Source organism: Sinocyclocheilus anshuiensis, unplaced genomic scaffold (genome assembly GCF_001515605.1).
Source record: "Sinocyclocheilus anshuiensis isolate Anshui unplaced genomic scaffold, SAMN03320099.WGS_v1.1 scaffold1451, whole genome shotgun sequence".
Lineage (NCBI taxonomy): Eukaryota > Metazoa > Chordata > Actinopteri > Cypriniformes > Cyprinidae > Sinocyclocheilus > Sinocyclocheilus anshuiensis.
The window spans coordinates 576,903-601,705 of NW_015538060.1; the positions used below are offsets into that span (position 1 = coordinate 576,903).

The window sequence follows — 24,803 nt, forward strand, 5'->3', positions numbered from 1 at the left end:
GCCGCCCAAATGTTCACGCAAAGAAAGAAGGCGTAACTTTTATTCTCGCTGTAGTATTGTTGTTGCCGCTGCCGCCATGTCATGAAGGCACTGTGTGCTTCGTTGTGAAAGCGAAACTACTTTGTTTGGTCTTCCAAAAGAGGACGATATCCGTTTCGTCATGCCTAGAGCTGATCCGTGCTGGTCGCTGAGGAAATACATCAACTTAGTGCTGTGGATCGCCGGATCAGCTTTCACCGTGGATGAAGTGGAGTCCAGCCCGGGGTCGTCACATGTGGTTGCCGCAAGCCGCCCACCGCTGCTCCTTTGTCGAATCCGCCGGCCGCGCCGTTCTCAAGCCCGCCCGCCTCTGCTCACTCTAGGCCTCCGGGCGCCGGAGACACTTTTTATTATGAATGGATGAGCTTTATTTCACTTCTTTTGGACTGAGGCACTGTAACACCCGCTGACTGCCATTAAACAGCTTGGAAGATCAAAGACAATTTTTAATATAACTCCGATTGGATTCGTCATATACACCTAGGATGCATTGAGGGTGAGTAATTCATGGGCTAATTTTCATTTTTGGGTTAACTAACCCTTTAAGTTAACTGCTGGGAAGAAAATTTATATATTTTTTTAAGTTTAATAATTTTTTTTTTTAATGCGTGGATTTAAACTCTTAAAATCTGGCCTCAAACGCGAAAGTTTGCCAAATAGCAAATTAAAATGAAACGTTTTCAGGATTAGAAAAACAGCGGGCAAATATCTCAGATTGTTATTCTTAATAAATCGATTCAACGTGCAGGCTATCTCAATACTTCCTGTATCTCAAACAGCTGAGTATGGTGCTAGAAAAGCCAAGGTCATGGGTTCGAATCCCTGAGAAGCAAGAACTGATAAAATGTATTTGAATGTAATGCCAAATGCATAAATATAAATATGTAAAACTTTGCGCAACAAACCAGTGTGTTTATGATCACAATAATAAATTCAGATATTGAAACTGTACTGCAAATGGCACATTCAGAAATCTCAAAAACCATGAGCCCACTTTTACATGTCAACACCTACAGTTACTTTTTTCACATGTGAAAACATTAGCCAATCATAAATAATTTTCATATAGCAGTCTTAAAGGTGCAGTAGCAAAACATCCTGGTTTATTCCGAGTGGATTGATCAGGGAAGTAAAATGGACTGTTTTGTGTTTATAATAACCTTAAGTAACTTTATAAATGGATTTCTTTAAAAAAAAAAAAAAAAAAACTAAAGTAGAATGTATATCTCCTGTAGAGTACTATAACGTGTTGACTGTTTGAATGCATGTAGGTCCTGTGACTATCACATCAGTTCAACTGGTCTGGTTTAAGTTCTGCTCCTCTGCTACTAGTCCATCAGTGTGTGTGATGTGTCAGAGGAAGTGAGGCAGTGCTGGAGGGGGAAAACACACAGATTGCATTCCAGCAGGCACCAGAGCCCTGTGATTTGAGCTCCCTGTCAGAGGCATTAGGTTACAGCACTGGGCCGGGCTGACAGCTACTTCTAGTCCATCAGACCGGCCACTTCTACCTCATAAACCAGCACTTCCAATCTGCTGGGTCAGTATTTAGTCATGGATTTTGAAGTTTTATGATGTAATCTGACTCAGTTCAAATTATTCAGCACCATCAGTCAAATCTTCCGCACACTTGAGGATCATATTACTCCTGATTCTAGACTAATTTTGTGAATCGCTCTGACCGGATCATTGAATCAGTGAGCTGTTGACTGAAGAATATCTGCAGTGGGAGTAGTTGCAAATTCATGAAAGAGTCAGTGCAATTTGTGAACAGGATCATTTTTTTTTTCAGTAATAATCAGCCCAAAAGAATGATTAATTCAAAACTCTGACATTGCTCTTTTTTTTTCCAGTTCAAAATAACAAGGAACAGTTTTTACGAAATGTCGTAAAGTAATATTCTGAATATATTGTGCTTAGTTATGCAGTAAATTAAGTTTCCCAAAATACAAATACTTAATACTCTGAAAGGATTATCGCAAAATGTACTGAAGGAACCAATCTTGTTATTGATAACTGAAACTAAAACTACTTTAAAAAAATTATATTAATTGAAATATTAATTTCATTAGCTGAAATAAACTAGAATATACATTGGTCAAAAATGTGTACCGGTAATAGGTAAGCTCTATTACGCTCACCAATGCTGCATTTATTTGATCAAAATACAGTAATATTGTGAAATATTATTATAATATAACATATTATAATGATTTCTGAAGGATCATGTGCCACTGAAGAAGACTGGAATAATGGCTGCTGAAATTAAGCTTTGTCATCACAGGAATAAATTACATTTTAAAATATATTAACAGAAAACAGTTATTTTAAATTGTAATCATATTTCACTATTTTACCACTATTTTAATTAATTAAGTTAATTAAATAATTAAGTAATTCAAACATTTATTTATTTATCCATCCATAATTATAAATATATAAATATTAGATGAAAAACTTTAAATAAAAACAATAATACAACTAAAATTGAAATATAAATATAGCTAAATAGAAATGCTTAATATAAAACAAATACAATTGCAAAAACATAAGAACATTACTAAAACCTTAAATTAAAATGAAAAATAAAAATTATGAATAAATACTATAATATTCGTTATACTATAATAGTGTAAGAATAATACTAAAATAAGAGACTACCAAAATGCTTTGTTAGTTTACCACTGTCTAAAAGTAAAAATTTGGTTTAAAGTAATCATGATATAAAAATGGACAATTTTTTCTTAATAATGTCCCTGATATTGTTTTTGATTCATCAGTAAAACAATCAAAATCAATATCAACCATTAATATCATAACTAATCGAATCATTCAAGTCCCACCCCTACAATAATTCCCACTTCTGAAATGTGTGGCCTTTTTGTACATGTTTTTAAAAGGAAAACATTGTTTGATGGCATCATCTATCGGCCCCACCCTAGTTGAGTGTGATCCGTACTGATGGATGGATATATACAATCAATATCAACCATTAATATCATAACTAATCGAATCATTCAAGTCCCACCCCTACAATAATTCCCACTTCTGAAATGTGCGAATTCTGAAATGTGTGACCTTTTTGTACATGTTTTTAAAAGGAAAACGTTGTTTGATGGCATCATCTATCGGCCCCACCCTAGTTGAGTGTGATCCGTACTGATGGATGGATATATACGCTACTGATCCTCAGGTGAAATGTATACCCATAACACACTGAATTATGCAAACCCCATACATACCACAGTGTGGAAAGTGGCATCGCTCTGTAATTTAACCCTCATTAATTCTGCCATTCATCATTACCCATCACTCCCCTGTCGCCCCTTTTTCTCGGGATCTCCGCTGTCTCTGATGGCACATGAAAGCGTCTCCCAGCCCGTCAGATCTCCAGGGTGGGCGCCTTCGGCTGTCCGTCACTCATCACACACTCGCTGTATGCTCGTCAGGCCCTGGTGGCGGGCTGAGACGCTGCAGAAGAACTAAAGGAAGCATTGAGCGACACCATCACCCTCTCACCTCAGCTAGACACAATAGAGAGAGGAAGCTGTGCACTCTTAAACTGCAGCAGAATGTGTGCGGTCTAGCTCTATTGCCGCAATGGTTGCAGCATTGCTAAGCCAGCTGTAGACCTCATTTGTTTCGGTTTGCAGTGCACACTTGTCTTTTTGAATGTGCAGGTTTGTAGTAACAGGTTTCAGGGGAGTGGTGAACCTTACTGCAGGTTGCAAGAACAAAGCAGGATTACCTGTTAACCAGCGAGCACTTCAGATTGTTAGCAGGAGTATGAACGTAAAGAAGAAGGTATAATGTCACAGAGCTGTTGTCAATGACAAGCCTGGAAAACGTCTGTAATGAACCTGCGGTTTTCGGATAAGGTGGGATTCTCTCAGTTTTTGTGCATTTTGAGCATGTGTTTATCCTCCACAAAATTAGTTATTAGCACGTTGCATGTAAAATAAAAATCAAAGGCAATCGCATGTCTCGTGAAAGCTTTGTATATACTGTATGTCTGTGAAACCCGGGGCCTGTTACAAAACCTAGTGAGCTGCCTACATAGGCTGCTACCTTCTAAGACGGCATTCTAACTAAGATGGAACCTCGTAAGTGACTGATTTGGAATGTTTTATATAGGTTCTCTTCGAAGCACACAAATAAAGCTCTGCACAGTAGACTTGACTCGCTTTTGATTCCAGTAGCGTTTGATGTTAGCATGTCGTTACGCTAACAGGTCAGTATTCTAATTAAATAATAATTAAAAAAATACTAAAACTAGCTGCAAACCATGCAGTCCATCTCTCAAATCTCTCGTCGTTCGGTGCAATTTATGAACTGATTCAGCAGGTTCATTGAAAAGAATTGGCTCAAAATAATGATTGTTAACAAATCAGACATTGCTCTCGCGTTACGTAGCCGATCTAGGTTTCTTTTAGTTGGAACAGTATGTTTTTTTTTTAAATGTAATAAAGTAAGATTCAACTCGCCTTTGATTTTTGATGTTTGAGCATTTGATGTTAGCATGTAGAGAAGTAAGACTCAACTTGCTTTTGATTCCAGTAACGCTTGATGTTAGCATGTCGCTAAGCTAACAGCTCAGTATTCTTCCCTTATGAAAATTAACCATGGTTTTACTACAAAAAAAACATGGTTACTTTTGATTACTACACTAACCATAGTTTAACCATGGTATTTGTAGTAAAGCTATGGTTATACAAATGGTAATCACTACGCCAAAAAACCATGGTTACTACACGTTAACTACAATAAAACCATGGTTAATTTTTGTAAGGGAATTAACATAAAAAATACTGTTAGCAGCTGACGTTTGAGCCCTGGTAGCACACGTACATCACGGAGACGTCTATTTGACGTCTGCAAGACGTATTTTTTAGAGTGTTTGCTAATCTGCAATACGTCTATAGGCCGTTTCCTATGAGATGTCAAATAGACGTTTAGAAGATGTATTTAAGATGTTTATGATTTAGAATGTATAAATGACATCTTAAAGACGTCTATCAGATGTTTGTACACAGCAGATGCTTTTCAGGTGAAGCGATCTTTAACAGACATCTTGCAGACGTGTGTTTGCTATCTGGGAACAGCCCAGTTTGCAAATGAGTTGTTCAGTGCAGGTATGAACTGATTCAATGGGTTCACTGAAAATAATTGGTTCAAAAGAATGATTTGTTAACAATTTGGACATTTGCTTTCACTTTTCGGAGCTGCTCTAGGTTTCTTTCAGTTTGATATAAAAAGGAACAGTATGTTTTCATGAAATGTAGTGAAGTAAGTAACTCGCTTTCTATTCTAGCAGCGTTTGATGTGTTAGCAAGTTAACATCTCAGTATTCTAATTAGCATAAAAAGTTGCAATAATTAATTTGTTCCGTGAGCTTGGTGCAGTACGTTGTGAATCTTCTCTGTGATATATGTGATCCTGCCTCAGAACTTGACCAAACTTGGAGTTTTCTTCAATTTCGAAATTTCGACCCGTCACCTCTACTTATAGAGGTTATAATGCAGAGCTATTTTGTGCTTTTTGGCCTGTTCTAGCATTTACATGTGAATTTCTCCTTTCACTGGTGTCAGTTGTAGTTAGCTTTCACTAGACGCATGTCGTGAGGAGAGTGAGATGATCCAGATTGCCTCTGCACTTCCTCTTGATCTTATCAGGGTCATTGAATGTGTTGATGGATGTCGAGAAGATGACCTCAGATTGGCTCTAAACAGGAATTAATGGAGAACGCACTTCTTCAGGTTGGTTCAGTTCATTGCTTTAGCTTTAGTTATGGCGTTACAGTGAGTTACACAGTTAGATATATATTCACAAACATAAGGTTCAAAAACATAACATACAAATTTGGACACGGTTAAAGGTGGGGTTTATGAGAAAGTGTAGCCAATGTTGACATTTGAAATCGCCAAAACAAACATGCCCCTACCCCAAAAGGGTCTCACCCCTATTTTGATAGCTCCGCCCCACACATACGTACGCAACCCAGGCAACGATTAGTTCTGTGAAACAAAGCAAAACCAATGTTACACCGTTTCTACACCGGACACGAGTGGCGCGCGCAACAAAATACTATGGAACTCATAATCAGTGATGCTGTCTACACCATAGATACATATCTATGGTCTACACTGGATGCGGTGCGACACGACACGACAAATCCCCGACAGAAAACTGCTGCTGTGTTCTATTCATGACGTATTAACACAAATTTCAATTGATTTTCAACGGTCGCTTTGTCGCGTCCAGTGTACTAGACAGACTTTAGCTGTTGCGGCGCAGACATGTTGTTACTCACCTATCGAGAAGAAACAAAGCAACCTCGGCGTCCGATCGCAGGCCTTCCGCTCCTTGAGTTCTCTCCAGTGCTGGAAAGCTGATCCGATATTTACACGGGTCCTACTTCTTGCCTTAAGCCTTCGTTTGTTCCCCAGACGTTTTCCTCTTTTGTTTTTTATCCACCATCTCTATCTTTCTCTCGCTCGGCTCGGACTGAACGCTCTCTCTCCTCCACATCATGAGTAGACACACCCCTTACTGCTGATTGGCTACAAGTTTGTTTTGCTATTTAGCCCGAATCAGATTTCTAAAGCGTTTTTGAAAAATCGCTTACCCCACCTTTAATACAGCAGTGTCTTTTTATCTCTGGTTACAAACATACAAAACAGAGTTATCAATCGTTTGTACTGTACATTTAAAATATTTCCATTTCACTTCATTTTTGTGAGTGTATGAATGTAATTTTGCTTCATGTTAATATTTTTGTTGAAAAAATAAAAATGTTTATTTAAAATATTTGCATTATCATACTGGTTATTCGCCAGTAACTCTCACTTAATGTTAATATTTAAAAACGCTAATAATTTAATTAAAACACTCATTACTAAATGTAATCTTTAGTAAATGTCAAAATGAATATAATTTTTCTTACTGTATAAAGTTATGTTGCATAAATTTATATTTACATTTATAGCATTTTTTCTCTAGTCAGTTTTATTAATTAGACAGTATTAATACAGTAATATTGGCTGCTTATGAAACCATAACATGAAAATAATTATTTATCAGTGCATTCTCACCAGATTCTACAAATAATTTGCTACAGTTTAATGATGAAGTCTAGGTTGGCTGCTTACACCATAAATTATTGTATGTGTGTGTATATGATAATTTATTAAAACAAATATATATTATTTATTAAAAGTCCCAATGAACAATATATCTACTGTACTTCAGTGCTTCTTATTGATTATATTACATCATTACATCTATGTTTTTTTTATGACTAGTCGGCTTATCATTTGTAAAATAATTTGCACACATTCAATTCAATTCAAGTTTATTTGTATAGCGCTTTTCACAATACAAATCGTTGCAAAGCAGCTTTACAGAAAATTCAGTTTCTACAATATATTTAGTAGTAGCTTGTCAGTGGTGACTGTCAAATTGATGTACATATGGCAGAAATATACGGTAAAATTCAGTTAATGACGTAATCAAACAGACGATGAACACTATTAACAGCAATGATTGTATGTTGCAATCAAACTTGTAGCAAAATTTGGTAGTTTATGTTGTTTCACACATCATTTAGCGAGGTTGTAAATGTAAAATGCATGAACCTGTGGAACAAACCAAACGCATCTGTGCTGTTCCACTCCAACTCAAATGAGTGCAAAGGTTTCTGGGACGGCAGAATTTAGGGCTGCGAGACAGATGGAGAGGGAGGATAGCGGCTCATTATCAGCTCCCGCGCCCTCAATAGTTTGACTAGGGTGCAGATGCAGATGTTTTGTTGTGCTCTCTTCTGTGAAGTGCATCTCTCGTCTCTTTAACCTCCTCACGTCCTAAAGCTTGAAGAGCACAGATGCACACGGCTGGAGGTTTTGTGAAGCTAACGTGTTTATCAGACAGCAGCAGCATAAAGGCGCTGAAATGAGCGATTGATGAGTGATGATGAACTTAGACAGCGTTTCTTTTTAGTGTGCAAAGAGCTGCAGAGAGCTTCTGTTCTGTAGCTTTGAGATTCAGTCCACACACGTTTGCTGTGTCTTCAATGGGTACAAATCGGAACTGGAGTTTAGGCCTTTTAAGCTTTCGAAGTCTCTCTCTATGACAATCAAGCATCATTTCCTCCCCTTTTCTTCACTTCTAACTCATATTTGCATCCTTTACAGTGGGAAGGTTTCTAAATTGGTATGATACCTTATTTTTATTTTACCTGTCAAAGCATTTCAAATTATCGTCAGTGTTTCTACAGTTACAATTATATATTCTATTCTATTATACATTTTTATAGTGTAGTTGCTAAGATTAATTTTTTCTGGGTCAGTGTTTTTTTTTTTTTTTTTAAGTCTCTATTCACCAAGACTGCGTTTATTTGTTTAAAAAAAAAATACAGTAAACAGTAATATTATTACAATTTAAAATAACCATTTTCTATTTCATTATATTGTAAAATGTAATTTTGCTGGGATCAAAGCTGTATTTTCAGCATCATTACTCCAGTCTTCAGTGTCACATGATCTTTCAGAAATCATTCTAATATGCTGATTTGATGCTCAAGAAACATTTCTGATTATCATCAATGTTAAAAACAGTTGTGTATGTTAATATTGTTGTGGAAGCTGTGATACGTAACGATGAATTGAGTGTTCAAAAGAGCATTTATTTGAAATAGAAATCTTTTGTAACATTATAAATGTCTTTACTTCCACTTTTGATCAATTTAATGTGTCCTTGCTGAATAAAAGTGTTAATTTCTTTTTAAAAAGTAAAAAAACAACAACAGTAGTGTAAATCTTGACTCATTCCTATTATGTGTCTAACTAGTGTTTAGTTCCTGAGATTTCAGCAGGAACACCTTAAGAAGCAGATGAAGAAGACTACCAGAGGTCGTGAACAGACAGATGACAGGTCATTTTTAGAGGGAAAGTAGCGATGGAGAAAAGGCTGGTTTAGTAAGGAGAATGTGGCGGTCAGATGAGCATGTGGCGTATGATTGGCCTTGGGTTTGTGATCTCTGGCTGTGAACTCAGCTATGCGGTGGGAGTGGATGGGCTGTAGGCTTTGTCTGCCAGAGTTAGGGAGTGTCTCTGACTGTCCCTGCACTCTGTTGTTAACTTTGCCTCCCAGCGTTCATTAATCTAATTAGTGAAACTGCTAGAGGTTTGACGTTCTCGTAATAGAACTCACTCATAAAATAGATCTGGTTTACCATGCTGGGGAATTTATTAACAGATATGTGCACGTTTAGTGATGTGTGAGAACTTAAATCGCCAAAACAGCTATCGTGTCATATCATTTGCAGCCGAAACCACTATCTGAGAAAATACCTCGGCTCATTCTTGTTTGGGGTGTTCAGAAGCAAAATGTTGGTTACCAAATAATTTGGTCTCACACAGAGAGGTGCTGATCTGTTCTAAAACCTATGAGGTGCTTAGCTGTGCAGCATTTCATAGGCAGCCAGAAACGTTCTGCTGCTGTCTAAGATTCTTCGTTCTGGTGAAAATCTGAGGCAACATTGCAGTGCATGCGTCCATGCCAAAAATTGCACACTTGATGTGAACTTGCAGTCATGTGGCCTTCACTTCCTACTTGTAGGGGCAATTAGTTATTTTTTCTAAATTTCTTTTTATTTTTTCCAAAATTCTATCCCCCCCTTTTCGGTTTTAATTTTTCTGGACTCTGTTTTAATGGTTAAATTACATTTTTAGTAATCAGAAAGCATGTCTGTTTAATGGAAGTCATGAAACGTATTCAATTTAACAACAATTTTTAAAAGTTTACCAAAAATAAAATTTCTAGGACCCTTTGAAATACATTTTACTTTCATTTTAATTTAAATTTCTGGATTCCATTTTCATTTTAACAATCAAAAAATGTTGATAGTATTTTTTTGATATTAATATATCAAATCAACTAATCAATTTGAATTCGTAAAATTATAACAACGTATTATTTTATTATTTTTTAACAATAATTATGCCCTATGAAATGTTTAATTGTTTATGTTCAGAAATACTGTTGTTAAGTTATTTCTGGATTTATGATTTAATACAAGTTTATTAAAAACAGAGTAATCAAGGGAGTTAATCTTTTAAAACAATTCATCTTTTTAAAATGCAGTCAAATAAAAATTAAATACTTTATTTTTGCTAAACAGAGTGCTGCACAACAGAGGTCTACTATTAAAACATGGAAGAAAAATTGTGTAATCCTTAAAAATAAAGCTTAAAATAAAAATGTATGATTATTATTACTTTGTACGTTCTACTGTACAATAGTTAAATGCATGATCATTATTATTACTTAGCACATTCTGCTGTACAGTAGAAAAATATTCAGATGTTAAAATATGTTAGATGGTGTTGAGGGAAATGTATGAATTAGCAACATAAATCACCGCCACAGGAATTGTTCTTGTTTTTGCTTCATTTCCAATTCTTTTACTGGAGTTCGCTTTTAAAAAGTTTGCCAGGTATGATGCCAGGATCATAGATGGGAAGCCACGTTCACTGGTTTAAAATGATTATTTTACTTATTTAACTTGTGCGTGTTGACTCGCTCGTTATCCTGTATGATGCATTTGAAATTAAACGGCATATCCTGCTTTCGCTGTTTGCGCCCTACTTTTGGATCTGCCTTTTCTCATCTTCCTGACTCATGTTTGGACAATAGACAATCGCTGGCCATCATTCTAGAGGAAGTGATCTCTCGCTTTGACTGCACGGACATCATTTGACTATAAACTCTTCTTCTGGCAATCGTTGCGTTGATGTCTTAAAACAATGGTCATCTTCATCAGCTATTTATTTAGCCAAATTGCACACAATCGCTGGGCAGATGCTTGTCTTTGGTGAATAAACAGTGGAACATTCCCTGCGTACACTACTGAGTGTGTGTCTGAGCGTACATGCCAAACGCTTCGGATGGGACATGTGTGTTGCATCGGTTGTAGTCTGTTTCCATTAGTTGTTTTCCTTTCTTGTGTTTGTCTTTGAGAACATAATGCATGCTTTGTTGAACTTTGATTTTCTTTCTTTTCTAGGTCTGCCATAGAGCATCTCTACTAAGATATCCACAGCTTTGATGCAGCACAGGTAAGCATTTACACTGACGATACACAAGCAGTTACCTTGATATTCTGAGTGCTTGTTTGAGCATTGCTAGGTGTTTGCTAATGTTTTCTGGGTGGGTGCTAGGTAGGGCTGGGGGATAAAGATATACTGAGAAAATGTATGTCGATAACGATGATAAGCTCTGGACATTTTTACTCGGTGTTGATTAATCGAACAGCCGATCATACAGCAATATACAGAAATAAACACGACAGCAGCTAGTCAGTACATGTGGCAAGCATGGTTCGCGTGTTTCTGTGTGAATGAATGGCACAGTTTTGTCTACACAAACTCAAACGCGCAGTGCTCGTGGTGCTTTCAGCGTCTGCGTCTTAATATATGAGGACATGAACACATAAACTTCATCTCCAGAGCTGCTCTGATAGTCGCTACAGCAGTACTTCACAGTTTCAAATACACACCGAAACTCTTCACAACTGAAACTGAAAGATATTTCAAGCAAACCATCAAAATAAATGTTTGGTTTAACTTGAAGACATTGTGACAGAAACTGAAATGTAATGAAAAGTAACGATAATAATATTCATATTTTTAAGAAGTATCATACATCCAAGATATTTATTCATCCATGTTTTAATTTACAGTTATGTTGTGCAGCATCTTATTTGACAAAAATATAAATATGTAATGTTTTGTTGTTAGATTTTCATTTGATTACATTTTAAAAGATTGATTAAACATTTACTCATTCATTAGAAACCGTTGATGATCAATTTTTTTTTAATCATAAAACACAGAATCCAGAAAAATAAAATGGGAAACACTGAATTTAGGGTGAAATAAAATGTATTTTGTGGGGCCCTAAATTAAAAGGTAGCTACTCTGTGGAGTTTAATTTGGAACAAATTTTGATCACATTCATTCTCAAGGTCTATGTGGAAAGCATTTTCGTCCCCATTAACGGTAAATTAATATTGTGATAAATATTGATATTGAATGATATGGAAAACATATTATGATAATATTTTGGCCTATCCTTAATGCTAGGGCATTGCTAAGCAGTTTCTAAGGGGTTTTGGATTAGAGGTCTGCATTGACTATTGTGTTGTAAATGTTAAACGAATTGTATCCTGACAAGACGAATAAAAATAAGAAATACAATTTCTGTACAACATTTTTATTTTCTCTGACGCTTTTTCCTACTGTTGCATAAAATAAACGAATTTTGTGTCTTAAGATAATTCATATAAATTCACATCAAAGTCAATAAATTCAAGACTTGACAAGACGAATAAAATAATACAATTTTGTGCAGACTACACTTTTATTTGTTAGCCTATCTCTCTTTCTTTCAGTAGCGGAAATTTAAATGTGAGATTCTGGAAACGAGATCTAAATTTAGCGGGAACGGTCGGGTCGGGAAGAAAATTATTCTAAGCGGACAGCGGGTGAACAAAGAGTGACTATATAGCGGGAGCGGGTGGGTGCGGAATATAACCTTGCGGGAGCGGAACTAAAAAAAAATAGTCCCGCGCAGATCTCTATTTTGGATTACCAGAACTAGTAAAAACATAGATGGATAGTTGCCGAAGTTTTGTTTCGTTATTAAAAATTTCATTGAAGAAATCCAGTCATTTCAGTAGGAATCCATATGGTTGGGAATTTAGTGCGAGTGCGAAATATTTCCCCATGTTTTGCTTAGTTTGAAAGTGATTTGTGTGCTTGTTATGCTTCATACATTTCTACATTATTAACAATAGACAATGGATTTTTTTTTTTTTTTTTTTTTTCCTTTCCGTGTTTTTGTCCTGTCCGTGAAATTTCACCAAAATTTTGTATATAACCAGTCAAATTATGTGGTCATTTTGTTTCCAAGCTTCTCAAATCTGCATTGAGTATTTAATGTACCTGTCTAGTCTAGACTCTCCTCATGTCTTAGTTTAGGGCAACGTTTCAACGTTTTTGTCGCTGGATAGAATTTGTTTAATGTAACTAATGAAAACAAGAGTCTAAAGACCTTTAGAAAGTAGGTCACCTATGTTGTGGCCTGGAGATGTTCATGAGAAGGTGAACAAAGATGTAAATCCATTCTGACAGCCAGGTTTGCTGTCCTGAGCCCTGTAGGCCAATCAGCATCGGTCTGTTCTTGAGAGCATTACCTGGTCCATTTCCTTTAGGCTCAAAGGTCTGCAGTGCCTGATCTGTTCTCCAGTTCGCTGTTGTTGTTGTTATACAAAATTGTAATTTTAGATCCATCATGTCAGGCTTGGTCATCTAATTGAACATCAGGATCTCTGCAACTTCCATTTTAACTCCAGATTTTTCCCGGCAAATGTCAGTAATTGTTAGGACGGAGTTCATTTGAAGATTTCTGTTGGTTTTCCAAAAAGCAATTTGACCTTGAAATTGGACATTGGAAGAGATTTTCTCTTTTCTTAAATACCAGAGCCTTTTCATCATTGCTTTCACTTGTTAAAGAAACTTAATTTCCACTATGTAACCTCAATTCAATTATTATCTTCCTCAGTGTTGAAATAAATCCAAGATGACGGAAGAGGTGATTGTCATCGCCAAGTTTGATTACATGGCCCAGCAGGACCAGGAGCTGGACATTAAGAAGAACGAGCGTCTCTGGCTCCTGGATGACTCTAAGTCCTGGTGGCGAGTACGAAACGCTACCAACAAGACGGGCTTCGTGCCATCTAACTACGTCGAACGAAAGAACAGTGCCAGGAAAGCCTCAATCGTCAAGAACCTCAAAGACACTTTAGGTGAGGCCGCAACTTCTGCTTTACTCAAGAACATCCTCCCAGTTGCTGTTTGATTAGATCTCGAGATTTAGATTTAGAATCTCATGTTGCTTCAAACCCATGTGACATCCAACAGCAGAATGTCCAGAATTTACCATTCATCATTCAGCAAAAGTGAAAAAGAATGTTGCCAACTCCAGAAATGATCAAAAACACCCTAAATGTAGCCCATGTGACTTCTGAAGCCCTGTAATAGCTTTGTGTGAAAGACAGACACAAATTTAAGTTATTATATGTCGAGAATCTTGATTTCTGCCCTGATTCTGCAAAAGCATGTAATAACTTTGGTTGCGTGTTGAAATAACATGAGTGTGAGTCAGTGAAGACAATGATCATTTCCACTGTTGTGTGGGCAACAAAACAGTTTACAGATAAATATTTGAATCCACTTCTGCTTTAAAGAGGTCCAAATATATTTGTTTCTAATTGGGTAATGTGCGGTTTAGTATGTAGGGCATATTCTTCTTGTCATTTCCTGGGGAGTCATTTTTTGACCACAATGATACTTGGTGCTTAGATACACCGGAAGGTACAGTACTGAACAGTTAGAAGCTTTCATTTGAGAAACTGCTTGTGTTCAACTGCTTGCTAGCTCCCAAAATCACACACCTTCAGTGAATTACTTTTCAGGTACAGTAAATGTCTTACTCACATTGCTGTAAAATAGAGTTGCTTAAAACTCTGTGACACAGTATTGTGTATGCATTGACTATCATTGAAGACAATTTTCTCTTGAATGTACTTGTTTGTTTAGAATCTAAAGATTTAGTTTGACAACAGTGTGTTTGCAGCGCATGCTCCATGCTTGCGTCATTGTCAGATTTATTAAGTTTAGCATAAAATGAGGCTTATTTGTTGGGTGAATCTCTTGAAACTGGTCACGGTTATATTTTTGACTTCAATCGAAAGAAAGCAATCAGAAATTCTATTTTACAATGGCAATTGACCTGATTTAGGACTAAGACTTTTTGCATTGTGTATGTGTGTGTGTGTGTATATATATAATTTTTTTATTTTTTATTTTTTTTTATTTTGTTGATATATGATTCAAGTTGTAAAATATTTACATATCATGGCTGTTTTTGTTTAATTTTAGTAAGTAGATCTAATTAGATTCTTATTACTAACAATACGTTTGTTTGTTTTTTTTAATTTGCAAAATTAATGCTAATCAAAAAAACAACAAAATGTTGTGATGCAGTTTAGTAATAACAAAATTTGGGGAGAAAGTTTGCTTAACACGAAAATAATAATAATAAAATGTAATGCTCTTGCAAATGGCTTTAAGTTTTGTATGCGGTATTCTCTTTTTGATATTGGTGCAAAATATTGGGCTCTATGAGTCTCATGAATCTAATGAAACATCAAATATATACAGTGATATCAAGTGTAATGCTTTTAGTGTTTATACTTCTTAAAGTTATGTAACGGAAGTAGCAACAGATCTTTTCTTCTGTGTTGTGACGTACATCAGAGTTAAACAGAAAGAAAACTCCGTAGGGTGGCGACATGGTTCTATGCATCAGTTGTTGACTGGATCTGAATGCGAGGTTTAACCAGACTAAATGATTGGAGAAGACCAGCATGTCGCCAGAGAGAACTCTACCCTTACACTAAAAGATTAAGTTATGATATTTTAATAAAAAAATTAGGTTAAAGAAAATGTAAAAATGGAATGTATGCATTGATGAATCGTTCACAGTGAGATCAATGACTTGCTTCACTTTTCATTGCATGGCGAATTCTTGTGCATTTAAAGGATTTGAGATGTTGATGAGGGAAGTGTTTGTGACACTGGAATGTGAGGCGTAGTGTCAGGAGATAAGCAAGACAAAGAGAAACAGAGGAGATTGAAAGATTAGCTCATCATGTTCCTGTCCAGACTAGACCACGTTTACCACACCTGAAGACCTCCTGGACCCCTCAGCCAGCGGCTTCAGTACAGTCACCAGAGTGGAAATGCTGCTCTGAGCCTCTGGCTTCAGTGAAGTCAGAGCTGTCCATAGGAAATCAATGCATCCTAGTCTAAAGTTGTCCCAAGGCTCTATGGCCTTTCTTTTGTGTTTTTTTTTAATAGAACATCAGTTTTCAAACCTCTATTTGATGAAAAGCTTATAGTTACGGAGAAACAGCCCGTGTGACAACCAGCCCTTGTCTCCACTATATCTGAGGTAAGGGTGGGCGATCACAATATAGTTATTTTTTATCTTTAAATAAGGAATAAAATGTTTTGATACCATAGAAATTTCATAATTCTTGTCACCAGTGTCAATATCACAAAATAACTAATACTAGCCTAAAAAAAAAAACACTCAAGCTCACTGAAGACAGATAAACTGTCAGTGATTAAATAAGAATAAAAAAAAAAACTAATTAAAAGCAACAGGACAAAAAAATACAGAACAAATTAATAAGAAATGCTACATGTATAAAGTAATAAAATGTATAAAAACACTGTATATTCTTCTCTGTGTAGATTAAATATATATTTCTTCTTATTAAATGTACAAAAGTGATTTAGTCAAGAGCAGTGAGAGATTTTCTCTCTTTTGTTGTTTGATTAACATGAATGACAGACAACATGCTGTCACTTTAAGAGCTGCCCGGGTTTCCAATATACTGTTTCACGTGTGTTTTCTTTCTCAGCTGTTTGCTTTCACTTAAGACCTAAATTACGGTGTTTACAAGGATACTTGCAAAGACAGGCATTTGACACATGGGTCAAAGACGTTAAGATGTCCGCATCAAAAGAAATTTACAAAAGTGATTATATGTCCATAGAAAGCACATTAAATGTAAGTAAAGTATCTACTTTTAAGGTTTCAATTAAGTTTTTGGAGAATAAAATCTTAAAATTTGGTTGAAATAATGTTACATTGTCATTCAGTGTAACACAATATTTATGTAAAAATTCAAACAAAATGCATATTCTGACTTGTACATATTAATTTTATATTATTATTTAAATATTAATTGTGCATTTGAAATGTTATTGTGTTTTAAATGAGTAAAAATTCTTACTGAAAAATGGGCAATTTTAGAAATGTAAAATTACAACTAATTAGTATTTGGGATGAAAGTAATTAGTCTTTTAATATGTCATAAATACATTTTTGTTGTAAATATGCCTGACAAGATTGTTACACTGAATGACATTTTAGTGGGTCTCTAAAAACACAAATAAACTTAAATCATGCACGTCCCATTTTTGCGAAAGTCAGGTTACATGCTTTTACTGATTTGCACATGAAGTTTGGACTTTTATGGAGGAGCAAAAGGGGCGGAATGGGGCACGATATCTTTTTATTGATAGCTAGATTATTCATGCCAGGCCAGCAGTTGGAGATGTCACTTTGTAAAGAAACTCTGCGTGACCAAACGGATTCCTATAGACTGAACACGTACTACGCACAAGCATGATGTAACCGTTTTCACAAATTCACGTTTTTATAGTTTACACGGAGACTATAACGGTATCATTTTCAAAAACTTGCACTTTGAAACTCGTTTTCAAAAGTTTGCATTTTCAGGCCCCCAAAACGCCGTTTTTGTGTAAATGAACGGCCAAAGCGCATAAAGTTTTCCATTTTTAGTTGAAAACTGTAGTGTAAATGCCTCCTAAATTAGCTAATCCATGTGGTAAATTAGTTTGTGCCATACAGGCAATTAAATATATGTATGTATGTCTGTGTTTTTAACATTTTCTGTAAGCATCCTTTTAAAGGGACAGTTTCTGCTAGTAAATATTTGATGTGATATTTCCCTGGAACTGCAGGCACACGTCTGGAGACGCATGTTTGCTCTTTAATCTAATCTTCACATCGGTGTACTCTTAAAGCGTTTCTGTGGTGGTTAGCTGGAGGTGGGGTCTGTGCTATTGGTACACAGGAACAGGAACGGGTTCTTGTGTTTAGCCTGGAGCTGTACAATGAGAGTTGTGTGCGCGCTGATGGCTATCTCTCTATCGCTGTCTTTGCGGCTGTTTTGAAAATGGCTTGTTCAACTTCACACAGCCTCTGTTGTTGTGTTTTATGTTTGTGCGCTTGTCTTTGCATATGTCATCACCTTTAAGTGCCCTTCATGCCCTGCCGAGTGCAGTACACAGATTTTCTGTCATATCGCAGCTCCTCGGACCCCATGGAATAGCTTGTTTTGAGTGATCCATTCAGTGCCGAATTACTGTAGAAATCCTAAAATATAGCTAACCAGTAAAATGTTGTTTGAGTTTCTGAGCCGCGAGCAACTCCAAACGAAATTGCAAAATTAAGGACTTTTTGAACCAGTTTTTTCCATGTTCGGACAAACACACAGTCTTGCCTGAAATTAACACCATGGGTGTAGTCTGAAGTTGCTGGGTTGGACTGCCCAAACATATAGAGCAAAATAACTACACTAGCTTCAGTAAATGTATATAATATATATCACCCATCACATTATAAAGTTACTACAAGCAGCTAATCTTCCTCATTACATCCTAATGGCTTATTTTCACATATTACTTAATGTTGATGTATAATTTAATTTAGGGCTGTGCAATTAATCGCATGTGATTGTCATTCGCATCTCGTCAGTAAAGCCGGTTCCGTGATTAGTAGTAAATCTCCATCACCTGCTTTCAGATGGAGCGGCATTTACTACACAGAGCCGTAGTTCACTGACAATTAGGCAATATCGCATTCATAATCGCAGATGAATTGCATTCGATTATGAATGTGATATTGCCTAGCTTGTCAGTGAACTACGGCTCTGTGTATTAAATGCCGCTGCATCTGAAAGCAGGTGATGGCAATTTACTACCAATCACGGAACCGGCTTTACTGACGAGATGCACATGACAATCGCATGCGACTAATTGCACAGCCCTAATTTAATTGTTGAATTTTAAAATTAAACATTTATTGTTGTTGTTGTAAATGTAACATTCCTTAAAGGGATAGTTCACCCCAAATCAGTTACTCATCCTCATGTTGTTCCAAACCTGTATGACTGTTGAACACGAAAGAAGATGTTTTGAGAAATGTACAGTCACATTTACCATTGCTCAGTAACTTTTGTTAGACAAAATCCATTTAAATGATTCCCATTTAAAATCCAGTTATTTAAATGGGAATCACGCAGATTCGCAACGGATTCAAGTTGGACACGTTTCATATTTTGTAGTGCCCAAGTAGTAACATCATCTGGACTCCTTATATAAGATAGCGAAATGACAAATAATCTTAATCATATTAGTGGTGTTGACTGCATTCATCACGCAGAACCTTCAGACTTTATTGTATTTTTTATTTTTTTTTGGAAGAAAATATGATCAAACAAAATAAGTTTATCAATAACTATAACATTTTACACACTAGCTAGTCCCTATGGGGTGACCGTTTAATTTAGGCTAAATTTGCAACCCCTTTTTCCTTTTTAGTGTTTTTTTAAACATCTATTTAATGTAACATTGCAACACAATTTAACTTTATGGGTTTTTTCCCATATTAAAAGCTGATATCAGATTGCAATATAATTTTAATACACTGTTGTATTTTGTACATGAATATGGTAATCATCATGGTATTTTCATGGTACTTTAAAGAATACTACACTGATATCATGTCCAAACATGTTACATGTTCATGTTTTAGTATGAACAGACTGGGTGTTCATAGCTCTTTCTGTGTAAACTTGCTGCTGTCAATGAATATCAATTATTTGATGCAGTCAGGTTTGCCTGCTAGTCGCCATGAGTTCCCAATGTGTGTATGGGGTGCAGACTGCTCCTGCTGAAGGAGGGAGTGATTGCGATTTGTTCACACTGGTCACATGGTCAGGCAGCCCGATTTTGTGCAGGCAGTGAGCGGTTGACTCACGGGAGGGTGTTTCACATGGAATAGTTGCAAAGCTGCAGAGGGAAGTGCGGAGTCACTGGGATAGCCCAAAATGGATATGGCTAACCTCTTCAAACACTTCTTCCGTGAGTTTTGCAGCTTTTGTCTCCTCCTTATTATACCGCCAGTCTAGAAAGCTGACAATGCTGAAAGTTTTAGCTTAGATTGAGTTTTGCATCGAGACGTTATTGGTTGTAGGATTAGGGAAGTTTGAAAGGCTTTTCCTTTCCTTTCTGAGCTGAGTGGGAGTTTGTCAGTAACTCCAACCACACACACACACACACACACACAGTTTTTACTCCTTTTTACTATTAATCTGTCATTTGGACACACTTTACTTTTCCTTAATTTGTTTGGAAACCAAATATGACCGAACAGACAAGTTGGCTTGGGAAGTCTCCTTTTTTTCCTCTCGTTCTCGGTGTTAGTCGAGCAGCTGGGCGGGCAGTGCTCTGAAAAGCCTGTAATTGCACTTCACACGCGCGCACACACACACGCACAGACACACACACACACACACACTGCAATCAGCACAGTGTAAAGAACTTCCCTTCTTCTTTGTGCACTTAAACTCTCCTGTTACACTCAACCGGAATTCTTTCCCAGCACAAGCCTCCTTTAATCAAGTTTGGTTTGAAGCCTACCGGTCCTTCTCGATCCGACGCACTGAGGTTTTTTCTGTAGTTTGGGTGTTGAGGGTCTGCTGTCGTGGGGGTTTCCTCATGTCGGTGGGCCGATGTCAGCTCTCGGTGAAACACTGAAAGCATTGTGTCATCTGTACCGCTGAAGCTGTTTGATGAAGCCCGTATCTCTTCTGGGAGAGCCGCTGGTGGAATATATTATTGGTTTCTGCAGCCGCTGGACAGCCGCTGGCCTCTTTCTGTAGCTGTGCAGTAAATGACCATTTAGTGTCTTGCCGAGGTGCTGAAGGACCGTAGGACGTGATGTGGTCGTGTCTGAAGTGTGTGGGTATGTAAAAAACCCATATGACCCATACCATATTATTACTAAAAATATAAAAAAAATATATATCACTAAAAAGTTTGGGGTTGTACTTTTTTTATTTATGTTTTTGAAAGAATTCTGTTATGTTAACCAAGGCTGCATTTATTTGATAAATACAGTAATATTGTAAAATAGCTGTTTTATATTATTATTATTTATAATATTTTTTATTCATTAATGCCAAATTTTTAGCTTCATTTCTCCAGTCATCACTGTCACAAGATCTTTCAGAAATCATTCTAATATATTAATATAGTAAGAAACATTTCTTACTATCAGTGTTGAAAACAGTTGTGCTGCTTCATATTTTTGTGTGAACCATACTTTTTTTTTTTTTTTTACAGGATTCTTTGAATTAGAATTTACATTATAAATGTCTTTACTGTCACTTTTGATCAATTAAAAAAAAAAATCATACGGTACATTGTGATACCTAAATCAATTTATAGCATTTTAAATGATTGATTTCAATTCAGTATTTAATTCTCTAACTTATTCAGATTAATTAATATTGAATTTTATAATCAAGCATTTATCATTTATCAGCCATAACATAAAAATAATGATTGGTTTAGCAGTTTCAGCCAGATTAACAATGGTGCCTAGTTCAAACGCTAATAGTCTTCTCCTCTGTTGTGGCTCTTAATTCTCATTCGTCCATGCGCTTAGTCACATGACATGTGACCATCAACCATGTTTGGCATTGATGACATTAAACCTGATGTAAACCTAAATGTGCCATGTTTAAATATGTCACCACAGATGTTTCTTTAAGGGAATATCTCCTTTTGTGTTCTACAGAAGAAAGTGATACGAGTTTGAACGACAAAATGAGAATTTTAATTTTTGCCTAAACTGTCCCTTGATTCCATTACGTTAAACTCATCATTGAAACACGTCCCTCTTTCTCCCAGTTTATCCACTCCATCTCACCCTTTCTCTCTTTTCCTGTCGCTCAGCCTCCGCTCGTAGCGGAAGTGCTCTAATTTGAGACAGATTTCTCCTCAGATCTTTGGAGCCTGAGGGAGGAAGTGAGCAAACCAGATTGATGATTCACTGCAGCGTCAGCCCATCTGTCTGTTTTTCTCCACTTCCCACTTCGCCACTTGTAAAGCTGATGGAAAACACCACAAGATAATGTCGCTTTGTGAGAGGACAAACGCACAAGCTTTAATTCAAATGCTAGCGTCCTCTCACACAAGATGAGAACAGGAAGTGCTGATGGCTTTCTGGAGTGTTCCTGAGTAAAACACACAGCAGGCTGATGGTGCTGCATATGTGGATGGGCTGTGACCCCCGTTTGACTCTCGACCATAGACTGTATAAAAACATGGACGTAGTGTCCGTGACGTCACCCGTAGGTTTCCGAAGTGCGTTTTTGAAGCCTAAAGTAGTGCTGGGCGGTATGACCAAAAATTTATATCACGGTATTTTTCAAAATGATACCGGTTTCACGGTACATGATGGTATTTTTTTTGTTCCCTCACCACAGTGCAACAGTGAAAAAGGACCCCTTTCAAACAGTATCGCGTTCTGAACGTCGTTTAAGCGACATACACTGTTATTGCGGTATTTTAAAAATTCATATCATAATACAAATAAACACCGGTATTCGGTATGAACCGGTATACTGCCCAGCAGTATACCGGTTCATCGCCATCTTGGAAGCGCGTCGCTCCCGGATAATTGAAAATGGGCAAAGAGGCGGGAGCTGGTTGCTGAAACCACGCCCACCTTGCTTGATGCCGGTGTCAGCGATGGACCTGTGCCAGCCAAACAAGCACAGATGTGCAACGGAGGCTATTTATTCCAGCATGTTGTCAGAGTACCTGCATCAGAAATGAGCGTCAGTGCTTATAAGGGTGAATCTCACGAAATGTTTCACCTCAAAATCAAAAGAAATAAATCTACTGTATTTTGTATAATTTGTGTATATTTATCATTACTGTAATACAGTATTGAAAATCATAAAATGTATATATAAATATTTTGTCATGTTAAACCTTTAGCATTATTATAATTAATATAAATAATAACTGTAATATAAATACACAAATAAAAAAATACATTTGAGTTTTTAATTGAATTTAAAACTAAAATGTATTTAGACAGTAGTGTAGAATTTCAGTTATCAGCTATTTTTGTGTTAAAAATGTCATTAATAAAGAAAATAACTGACTAAAATGGTCTTTAAATATTTTTATTTTTATATTTTTATTACTTATATATTCACACACACACACACATATTTTTTTTATTTCATCAGATTTTAACTAAAATTATTATTATTATTATTTTTGTTTATTGTTGGTATGAAATATGACTGTGGTAATTTCACCCATTATTGCGGAATGTGTCTTTGCATTATCTAGGTTTTTTAAGCTGTTGTTGAGCATTTGGTGTTTCATTTAGGGAAGTTAAAATGATTTTCGAGGTCTGTTCCTTGCAGATAGTTTTTAATTTATTTGTGCATCGAGCGAGCATGTGATGTGCACACATTCTTGAGCAGTTGAAGACGGCTCTGTGGTTTATAGTCACTGTCATTGGAGGCCTTTTGATGTCTTGTCTTTTTTGAGTTGAACGAATGTCTTGTTTTCCGCTTGGCTTTGAGCCCAGCTTTTTACGTTAGAAGTGCAAGTGATTTTTCTTTCCTGTTTTCAGAGTTTTGCTTGCATCTCCTTCATTCATGCACTTGGGTACATTTTGCATAATCTCCGAAAATTCAGATGACAAACAATATCTTTGCGTTTTCTCGTTCTTGTATGATTTTTGTAGGCAACTATATGCCAGCTGTCATGTGGACATGTACCATACCATGACAAATATTCTTCAAAGTACCATTAAGCATCTTGTAAACACCATGGTGTATGAATATGGTCATCAATCAGTACCATGGTATATATTTAAATATTTACCATCAGAAACAATACATTTTCCATGGTACTACCAAGACTTAGGTTATGTTTGTTTTCCACACTTTTAATTTATTTATTTTGTCATGTCATTTATTTACCTAGCATAAAATCCACCTTTTCATAGCTGTATGTTGTTTTTAAATGGAGTAGAGCCTTTTATTGGAGAACAATAGGATGAACTCACCATAGGAAACAACTAATCTGAGTTCGCTGGTTGTTGCACTCACAGGAAAGACTTAAAAATGGAAGGGAAGTGGATGTAGTCTGTTGGGCGGGAGGAATTGAAGCTTTAGATGAATCAAACTCTGTTGGGTTTTACAAGTTGTAATGGTTACCAGTTAGTTGTAAATGACAGTTTTTGGTCAAAATTGATTTAAAAGTTAACTAATATTGGAGTGGATAATAAAAACAGACACTGATATATGGCCATGCAAAAGCGTGCAGCTTCCTTCCTCAGCGTCCATCGTAGGAATCCAGGAAAATTCCTAATTCTGTATGCAGGAAACACACCATGGCTCTATACAATGTGTTTTGTTCTATCAGCAGCACAATCCATGGACTCATAGAGACTTGGGGTGGGACAAAACCTCCTAGCATTATGGTGGCGAGTTTTTTGACAAGCGTCATTAACATTTTCTTCAAGAAATGTACAGATCTATTTTTAAAAAGCACAATTCCAAGTGTTAAAAAAGCATATATTTAAGTGGGATGCACCCGCCATGTGTGATCCAACCTGTTTGCGAAATTGTGTGTTTGTGTTGATGTGGTCAGTTACTGTCTGAGAGTGTTAGTTAAGAGAATTGAAAATAAACTTGCGTAAACTGTCCATGTCAGCTCTCTAGAGACCATGTAGACTGACTGATCCAATGACTGAGTGGGTGGATTATCTTGCCTGTCTCGTGAAACAACATCAGTCGCATCACGCTCAAGAAAACCACCACCACTGGTCTGAACATTCACACAGCCAAGATCAGTTGCCTGTTTTAACAAGTGACAACTTGAAATTTGCCTTCATAATCCTTGTATATTTTAACCTGCACTTAAGTCCAGATTTGCATTTATTCACAC

The 24,803-nt window shown here is 36.4% G+C and overlaps 1 protein-coding gene across 3 annotated transcripts in view; it reads left to right on the forward strand.

Annotated features, from left to right (window-relative positions):
• Positions 1 to 24,803, forward strand: part of LOC107683484 (cytoplasmic protein NCK1-like) — a 46,551-nt gene that overhangs the window by 16,586 nt on the left and 5,162 nt on the right. Inside the window, exons 2-3 of one of the 3 annotated variants that reach the window (XM_016479540.1) lie at positions 11,102 to 11,153; positions 13,660 to 13,903. In XM_016479540.1, the coding sequence (XP_016335026.1) occupies positions 13,678 to 13,903 (226 nt within the window). In that variant the 5' untranslated portion in view covers positions 11,102 to 11,153; positions 13,660 to 13,677. Of the gene's footprint in view, positions 1 to 11,101; positions 11,154 to 13,659; positions 13,904 to 19,805; positions 19,902 to 20,404; positions 20,785 to 24,803 lie in introns of those variants that run through there. The other 2 variants (XM_016479541.1, XM_016479542.1) reach the window with 2 other exon arrangements.